This window comes from Vespa mandarinia, chromosome 1, assembly GCF_050613455.1.
Source record: "Vespa mandarinia isolate Hongniang chromosome 1, ASM5061345v1, whole genome shotgun sequence".
Taxonomy (NCBI): domain Eukaryota; kingdom Metazoa; phylum Arthropoda; class Insecta; order Hymenoptera; family Vespidae; genus Vespa; species Vespa mandarinia.
Genome location: NC_140810.1, coordinates 3,345,001 through 3,355,000, shown reverse-complemented (window position 1 = coordinate 3,355,000; position 10,000 = coordinate 3,345,001). Strand labels below are relative to the sequence as shown.

General features: G+C 36.8%; 2 protein-coding genes across 6 annotated transcripts in view; one reads left to right on the top strand and one right to left on the bottom strand.

Moving 5' to 3' along the window:
* The window catches only part of LOC118444900 (paired box protein Pax-6), a 108,581-nt gene that overhangs the window by 13,039 nt on the left and 85,542 nt on the right, over positions 1 to 10,000 (bottom strand). The gene's annotated exons all lie outside the window — the stretch shown is intronic.
* Positions 6,138 to 8,122, top strand: LOC118444908 (uncharacterized). Its single transcript, XM_035873687.2, has 3 exons — positions 6,138 to 6,254; positions 6,336 to 6,794; positions 7,492 to 8,122. The coding sequence occupies exons 1-3, from the start codon at positions 6,249 to 6,251 to the stop codon at positions 7,972 to 7,974; spliced, it is 948 nt and encodes a 315-aa protein (XP_035729580.1). The 5' UTR covers positions 6,138 to 6,248; the 3' UTR covers positions 7,975 to 8,122.

Below are 10,000 nucleotides of genomic sequence, written 5' to 3'. Positions count from 1 at the left end.
AGTCAATTATCAATCGGGCAATCTTTATTGCATATTCGATTCGACAAACGACAAAAAATTTGATCGAATTTTATATATATATATATATATATATATATATATATATATATATAAAGGTTTTGAATATATATATATATATATATATATATATATATATATAAAGGTTTTGAGATGTTACGTCGTATCATTATAACATTAGAAGCGATAAGGGTTAACGATAAAAGTAAATAGGATAAATGTATGATCGATCGATTACAAAATTATGAGTAAAAGAGTTTTCAATGTTTTTTTTCCCTTCGTCGATGTTCTTTGGTTAATTTTGCGTCATTGTTTTAGGTTCGCCTAATTGAAAATTTAATTTAACGAAATTCGTGGAAATTGCGATTTAACGTGAAGAAAGAAATGAAAATGTATAAAGGGTGAAAGGGAGAAAAAGAAAGAAAGAGAATGAGAGAGAGAGAGAGGGAGAGAGAGAGTGACTTTGACGGAAGTAGATTTCACGGTGTAAATAGCTCGTTAACGTAGCACGAGATCGAAGTGGAAGGTGCGCGTTAATGTATTGGACAAACTCTGCGGCCCAAGCGCGCTTGGTTAAACCGACAAACATTGACTGACGGTATCCATCCGCGCATCGCTTTTGCTCGCGCGCGCCCAAGGCACTTTCCTGTCACCACCGATGTTCCCTGTGCATTGCCTTTTACGCGTCAGAACTAATTCGGAAAACGAGATTCGATTCGCCGTTTCAACCTTCCGTATGCTCTCGTTTGTCTACCGTCTTTTTTATATATATATATATATATATATATATATATATATATATCTCTTTCTTTCTTTCTTTTTCATTTTTCCTTTTAAACTGCCATCTCTTTTTCATTTTAAAAATCAAAAGGGATTATCATACGCAGGAATATAAATATATATATATATATATATATATATATATATATATCGCAATTTTTAATAATAATAATAATTATTATTATTATGATAATAGTTGATTATTTTTCTTTGTCTTAAATTCTAATTTTCATGGCTGTAAATTTTTTGCTTCCCCTTTTTATTAGATCTTAATATCAATTTAACAATAATGATGATGATATTCAAAATTATATAAATTTTGTATGTCTATCCTTTTTATGATTTCTTTTTTTCATCGATTAATACAATCGCGACTGGGTATTATCTTATAAAAATTGCAATTTTCCAATAATAATAATTGAACGTTAAAAATTTATTTATCTATACCGCGTTTGTCTTTCGTATTATGGTGCATTGTTTTCTTTTTCCTTTTTTTATTTTTTTTTTTTTTTTCATTCGAAAAATCGATTATTCGATGTTTCTACGCAAAAAGAAAAAAGAAGAGAGAAGAGTAAAGGAAAAAAAAGAATAATACAATAGAGAATTCGATAAATAAATTTGAATAAAATTTCGAGATAAAATTTGAAAAAATCAATGCGTTAACAAATTCCGTTAATTTTCCCGTAAATTAATTTCCCATATAAATATAAACGAATGAAGTATATAAGAGAGAAATAGTGAGAGAAAGAGAGAGAGAGAGAGAGAGAGAGAGAGAGAGTGAGTGAGAGAAAAAGAGAGCATCGTTTTATCATTGTTTTTATCAAGCCAGCACGAATAGTAGATTCTCTCGTTATCAGCCGAGAACGATCGGACTATGTCGCTTATCACCTACCATCCACGTAAACGTTATCAACGTGTTTGGGCCTTTAGAGATTATCGCGGTCAATTTGCATCGATGTCAGGGTGTATGCTCGGGTGGTAGGTGTGTCGGTGATGCTGCTGGTGGTGATGGTGATGGCGATGGCGATGGCGATGGCAATGGCGATGGTGGTGGTGATGGTGGTGGTGGTGATGGTGGTGGTGGTGGTTGCGGTGGTCAGAATGTAAATTGGTGGTTAAGGGTGATGTTTCGAAACTCTTCCCCGTACCATCGAAATACCCTAATTCGTTTACGACTTGCAAAACGAGTCTTCTGGGAATAGGACGCAACTGGTAGCCAAACAATTTGTACTCTTCGACGCCCTCGCTACCTCCCTCTCTCTCTCTCTCTCTCTCTCTCTCACACACACACACACTCTCTCCATTACTCTCTCTTTCATTCTAATCCCAGGGGTGTCATCGTTAAAACGCAACACACAGAGAAAATTTCGATTTACGATTTAGGAACAACGTAAAAAAACAAGTTCGAAACTTTTTTCAAACGATTTGTAATATTAGGGGAGAGAGATCAAGATTACAATTTCGTTCGTTCGATCGCACGTTCGAATTTCTTTTTTTTTTTTTTTTTTTTTTTTCTCATTGACTACGAATTATGTTAATTGTAATTAGACGTGAGCGTATCACTTATCCGAAATTTTCACCCATGAGAATATAATTTACGAAATAGACGAATTTAAAATTAACATTGACTATATAATCATTCGATTCAAGCGTTAGTAAGCGAGGATAAGCGAGATTGATTAAGAAGCCATTCTCGTTGTTAGTCCGAGCATGAGGCATAACACGCCTTCACCAGTCACGATCGAGTTTCGGCCAGTTACAAAATATTTATGTGTATATATGTATATATACGTGTGTAATTATAATTCCTAGCTATGGTGGTTATAGTTATGGTAGTAGACCGATATAAATATGTATTATATGTGTACGATGTTAGAATGTTACGTTCTATCGGATCGTTTATAAAATATTGATATGACGTTAAAAAGAATTATCGTAATCGTTGAGAACTAAAAAAAAAAAAAAAAAAGAGAAAAAAAAGAAAAAAAAAAAGAAATGAGACACGATGAGCGTGGATAAGGATAACGTTAAGGATAAATTCAGAATGAGAAAGATAGAGATTAAAAGGGAGAAAGAAAAGGGCTGGACTGTGTATAAGCTCATTGTTTCGAATTTCCCGTAGGGATCTGATTGCAAACGAATGCGGCAGGGATACGGTCTCCCTTCATAGACGATTAATCCAGTTTACTCGCAGACGTTGCTTAGGTATGGGGTTCTTGTAAGCTGAGAATCCGCACAAACGTCCCTCCCGCGTTTAAACGAATACGTTCAGTATACATATGTATGTATGTATGTATGTGTGTGCGTGTGTGTGTGTGTGCGTGTGTGTGTATACATATGTATATTTATTTTCTATGTATATATTTATGTATTATATGTATGTATATACATATATATATATATATATATATATATAAATATATGTATATATATGTATATATCAAATTATCAGGCTCAAAGAGTCAATGTCATCTTCAAACAATAGTCTCAACTTTTTACGCTAATCTTTTGCAGAAAGAAAAAAAAATCCATCAGAACATAGACTCTATTAATATACTCGAGGAATTCGTCTCTACATATAGAAATTAACAAATTCAATTTGGATTATAAACATTTTCACGATTAACTTCCTTTTTCTCTAAGTATACACTAATTTGCATCAAAATATATACATACATAAATGATTTTAATTATTTCGGAATAATTACTTACTAAATCTCGTACATATATATACATATACACACACACACACTCACATATATATATATATATATATATATTCGTATATCTAAGTAATATGAAATAAAATGATACATACATATAATAAATATATATATATATATATATATATATATATATATACATAATCAAGAGAGATTCAAAACGATGACGCGTGGTGACTCGGACATTTTTCGCAACACTCTTGGTGGTTCCCGTTGCTCGTTGAATATGTCAAGAAGGGGGTTGGGTGGAGGGTCCAGAGGAAGGGTACGATGGAAAGAGCCGGGAATGATGTTGAAGGAAGAGAGAGATAGAAATATAGGGAGGAAAGAAGAAAGATGGAAAGACTAGGAAGAAAGAAAGAAAGAAAGAGAAGGAGAGAGAGAGAGAGAGAGAGAGAGAGAGGGTGAAGCAGGGTTAAGGGAAGGGAGGATGAGAATAGGGAGGGGAGAGGGAGAGTTAAGCCTGCAGGCTGCAGACAGAGGCATCGCTCGCGCCGGCCTCTACGGCAATACGGCGCAAAGCGAGAGCAGAAGGGAGACAGGCATCTCGCCCTTCTTTTGTCCCTGGGCCTCGGCCCGATATTGAAATGGAGTCGTTTGAGTGTGAATAATTTGCTTTGCCCGGGCCACCCCTCCTCGTAGTTCGACCCCCTCCCTTCGTACTTTTCCGACTCTACCCCCGGTACCATCTCTCTCTTTCTTTCTCTCTCTCTCTCTCTCTCTCTCTCTCTCTCTCTCTCTCTCTCTCTCTCTCTCTCTCTCTCTCTCTCTCTCTCTCTCTCTCTCTCTTTCTCGTATCCGTCGTGAAAGCTTCGACATCGACGCGTTCCAGAAGTCGGTGGGCAACGTGTCGAGATTTTCACCGATTTCCCGCTAAATCGTTCATTCTTGGATTTCATATTTTCTTTCAATGGATTTTTTTCTTTTCCTTTTTCTTTTTTTCTTTCTTCTCTTTTTCCTCTTTTCTCATCTCTTTGTTTCGTTTCTCTTTTCTATTTTCTTTTTCTTTTATCTTCGTCTTCGTCTTCCTCTTTTTCTTTCTCTTTTTTTTTTTTTGGTATTTGTTTTAAACGTAGTCGTTCTTAAACGTTCCCAAGTATAAAGGTATACATATATATATATATATATATATATATATATCATTCTTGGGAATAGAAAATTTGGAACGATTTTAATCGAATTTTCTGCTATAGGTATTGGTTATGATGGATATAAATTTTGTCGGAATTTCGATTAATAGTTCTCATAGATACGATTAGATATATATGCATATATATATATATATATATATATATATATATATATATCGTTCGTTTCGAACATGATCATTTTTAATCATGTCTAACTTTATGAGGCACACGATTTTAAAGAAAATAATAAACCAGAGTTGCATAGAATTTGCTTTTCTTTGATTTTTTTTCTCTCAACCATTCGTTCATAAACTGTGGCAATTGAATGAAAAATTTTTAATAAAATATTATACTGTATGACTATGAATAATTTTAATTTTTCAACGAGTTGAGTTAAAATATATTTCATCATGTATAAAAAGTTAAGCAAAAGGTGGGACGGTTTTTAATTCACTTAATCACAAACAGTTAAGTGACATCAATTGTGAGATTTATTCAAGTCGTCTCGAAGAATTATTGAACACAATCGTACCTGGTAGATACATTAACTCATTTTTTACTTTATTTATGTATATATATATATATTCTTTTTATTCATCTCTCTGTCTCTCTCTCTCTCTCTCCCTCTCTTTGTTTTTCTCTCGGATGCTGGTCAGATTGAGTTCAACGGTGAATTTATTAGCAAGAGTCATCGTCACGCGCCTGGAAACGTCTGGGCGAAGCGTGCATGGAATCGACGAGGAGAGAGCATAGCGTATAAGCGTTTATAAACGTATGTGCGTGTGTAAGAGCACGTTAAAATTAAAGCGACGTAATGACTGCATAATAGGCGTCTCCGATCGCTTTTGGTACGTGAAAAAGACGAGACCCGTCGGGAGATTATCGGCCATGGTCGTTGGTAATAACGATGACGGATCGCTACGTTAGATAATATTAATAGAAATGACGATGACAATTATTTTATTTTACGATCGTGAATATTACTATCTTAGTTAATTGAAAGGATATGTATTAACATATTCGATATTCTAACTTTTTTAAGAGAAAGAAACACAAACGATTATCGACGACACAAACGTTTAACATAAAAAGTGTACACAAATTCTGAGAGAGAGCACGAATTTGTTAAAACCACGATTCGTTACGCTATTAAAGAAAAGAAAAAAAAAAAAAAGGAAGAGGGAAGAAACACGAGAGGAGGATCTTTCTTTTAACGGAGAAGAAGGAGAAGAAGAAGAAGAAGAAGAAGAAGAAGGAAAAAAAAACAAAATTAAAAGTAAACTAAAACAGCAAGGACTTCGAAATAATTGATACTTCTTTTGTACGTAAACCGAGTAAAATCGCCGAAATGTTCGACGATGAGAAAAGAAACGAAGGTAAAATGCGACCGGATGATGAGCCAACAATGATCGAGGATTCATCGGTCTTTTAGGAGGCCAATGTCACTTGTCGGTCGACAAACATATCGCCGCTAGCCATGAGAGTCCTTTTAAATATGCAGAACGCGCACGAAACACCGTGTATATAATCGGCCGACGGTACCTATCGGAAATCAGTCAGCTCGAGATCAGAAGCAGCTCTAACTACGAGAACAACAATGAAGGTAGATTAGTTGTATCTCGTTAATTATCTAATTATTATCTATCCGTATATTAATTTATTAATGAATATTTTTTTTAAATAGGTATTCGCCGGTATAATCCTCCTTGCAACTGCTGTCTTAGCGGAACCACCGTTTTATCGACAACAACAAAGACAATATTATTTTGCAAGACAACAAGAAGAACCGGCGGCTGCTCCTTACGCTCCCTCTGGTTGGAAACCGGCTGGTCCAGCGTTTAATTTACCACAAAGACAAGTACAAAATCCTCAACAACAATACGGTGCACCAGCTACTCCTCAACAACAATACGGTGCTCCTAACGAGCCGCAACGAAAGTATGGTGCACCGGCTACGCCACAGCAAAAATATGGTGCCCCGGCTACACCGCAACAACAATACGGAGCTCCCGCTAAACCTCAGCAACAATACGGTACACCTCAGCAAGAATATGGACCTCCTCAGGAAGTCACTACCCTCGATACACCAAACAGCACTGAATTGGACGATGCCACCACGGTTTCCAGTATTAACGAGTCCGAGGTAAACAACAAATCGATCATTTTATAATTGTTTACTTATTCTTGTTATTTTGTTTCTATTCATTTATTATTATTATTATTTCTCTTTTCTTTTTCTTATCGAAAAAGGATAATAATACCCTTTTCACCTTTCTAAAGTTCGTTTCTCTGATCGATACGGTCGGATTTATGCAATGCGGTTAGATTTATCGTTCCATTTCGGAAAAAGAAAATGATCGTGAGAACGATCGTGAGTTGGCACGAGCCTACGGTAGCCAAACGTTTCCGTAGAATTTAAATCGTCCTCGACGCTTCTTCACGATACCTTCTTCTTCTTCTTCTTATTCCTCTTTTCTGTCCCGACCTCACTCGTGTTTTTCCTCCTTCAGAATTCTTCTAACGAGATTAGTATTCAAGGCGTCGTTTACTTTCGATCGCGTCTCAAGCACGCGTGCCCGTACCAAATTCGAAGGCGCTCTGTGACACAATCCGTAATGCATTCAACCGTGATTTCAGTAGCCGAGGTCGGACCGAAACTAAGAGCTATTGTATTATTTTAATACGTCTGTTTCCTAACAAATTCGAAAAAAAAAAAAAAAAAAAAGAAACGAATCACCGTATCCCATTGATACTTCATATATTTCAATTCTCGAGTTGTCGAAAAAATTAAACAAACAAACAAACAAAATCTTTATCCTTAAAATTTTTCTTTTTCACAGTCCGAACCTATCAATTCGGTGAACGAGCTCGAAGAGGACGATCTGGACCAGAAACAGCCACAGCAAACTGGCGAATATTACGTAGCACTTCCCGACGGTCGCCTTCAACGTGTACGTTACGTCAGCCGACAGGACGTAGAAGCCATGAAATATTTCGCAAAGATCCGCGCCGAAAACGTGGAACCACTTCGTGGACCGATCTATGCTTATGCGCCACTTCAAAAACTTCAAATAGTTCCGGCAGGTTTGCAAATAGCCATTGGATCACCGGTTGCACCTGTGGAAACCCCAGAGCCGGAAAAGATTAAGATCGAACCGGCAAAACTCGAGATCGAACCACAGGTCGCGACACAGGTACAATATCAGTACGATACTCCATCGGCTGTACTCCCTCTCCCTTCGTCGCCATTATCCAGTTCCTATGCCGCTTACACATCGAATTATCAAATACCCGAGAATAGATATCTCTTGACCGTTCAATGAAAAGATTTTGAAACAAAAAAAAAAGATACTCCATCCCTGTCAATTCCGACAGCTCACCTCTTCGGACTATCTTTGTATATTTCCTTGTAAACTAATTTATCTTAATTAACTTAGCTTTATAAATGGACGAACGATAAAAGAAAAGAAATGAAACACAAAATAAAATTATGTAAAATAAATAAAAAAAAAAAAAAGTTTAACTAAGAATTAACACCAACAATATTTTTTCTAATAGAATCAATTTTACACATCCTTGATCCTTTCATAAAACTCATAAACTATCTCTTTGACGGTGTAAGTCAAAAGATAAAAGTTGGTATCTTCGATATTTATTTTTTCTCTTTTTTTTTTCTTTTTTTGATGATGAAATAAGAAAAGTTGTAAAGTTTTAAAGATAAGAGCGAGAGAAAGAGAGAGAAAAAGAGAGAGAGAGAGAGAGAGAGGGAGATTCGCGATAGGATTCCTCGTTGCTTTGGCACGTTGTCGTAAGCACAGAGGTACGCGTATTGGCAGGGACCCGTCGGCAAGCACGTAGACGCGCCTAACCACAAAATTCCAGAAATTTAATATCGCGCTTAGCTATGGCGGGGGTTGGTCGTTTCATAAGTTCACTTCGACGCAACCAATCCCCACCACCCTCCTACCTTTCTCCCTATTCCCTACCCAACCCCCCCAATCCCGCCATGGAGAATTCTCCCAAAATTCTCCATGGCCACGTTCGTACCAGCCGAAAACACTTCTTCCCCTCCTACCCTCAATCAACCTCCCCTCATCTCTCATACCTCCTTTGTTATCTCTCTCTTTCTCTCTCTCCCTCTCTCTCTATCTATCTATCTATCTATCTATCTATATATTTCCTAAATCTTCTTGTTTCCAATGAAACTTTGTTTATTTGGAAACCCGTAGGTTTGAATGAAAAATGCTATTTTTTTTTGTTATCTTTTTATTTCTTTCTTTCTTTTTTTTTTTTTTATCCCAAAATCATGAACAACATGCGCACAATATTGCATTTGTGGGATCAATTTATAAACATTCGTTAGCGTTCGATATCAGTGATATATCAAATGTGATATCTGGATTTCATTAAGACTCATTGGGTCTTGGAATAAATTAGATTAAACGTAAGTAGTTAGTTCCTTACGTAGGTATAATAGTTTAACGTGAGAACAAAGGATGTTTGTTGAGGGAAGGAGGGATGTTGGCGGTGGTAGTGGTGGTTCAGAGCCGAAGTTAAGTGGCTCTAAGACGGAGAAAGGATCAGAGTTGGTAAGTAAAAGATAGATAGATAGAGAGAGAAAGAGAGAAAGAAAGAGAGAGAGAGAGAGAGAAAGAGAAAGAGAGATGACGATGATGGGAGCCAAATTTCATGGGTGAATCCGATCGAGCGACTAATTAGTCCGGTCAAGTGGTCAAGACCAATTAAGTTAAGGAAGGCTACTCGAAAGCTAGGCTCGACTTAACCGTAACAGCTCAAGCCTGTTCGCACGAGAATTTGTGAACCTTTCTAAAGGGAGACGGAGAGTGAGAGAGAAAGCTAGAAATAGATAGTTAGATAGAGATAGATAGAAAGATAGAGATAGATAGAAAGAGAGAAAGAGAGAGAGAGAGAGAGAGAGAGAGAGAGAGAATGGAGAGTATGGAAACTTCGAACGAGAGAGATTCTTCGGACTTATGGTTACCAAAGTTGCTTCTAGAGAGGGACGGGGAAAGTGGGGAGATGAGAAGCACAATTCTTGGAGAGAACCAACTCGTTCCAACAGACCCTACTCTCTCTCTCTCTCTCTCTCTCTCTCTCTCTCTATCTCTCTCTCACTATCTCTCTCTCTCTCTCTCACTATCTCTCTCTCTACTCGTCAAAACCACACAGCTAGAGATCGTAGAAAGGTAAGAGAGTAGAAGGGCAGGGTAGTGGGTGGGGAGTGAAAGGGAGGAAGGGTTGTCTTGCCCGATAAGCGAACGTCAGTTCACTGAAAGCAAAGTTTTCTTTTATTATACTATCCCTTTCAATCTTCACTTTTTAACTTTT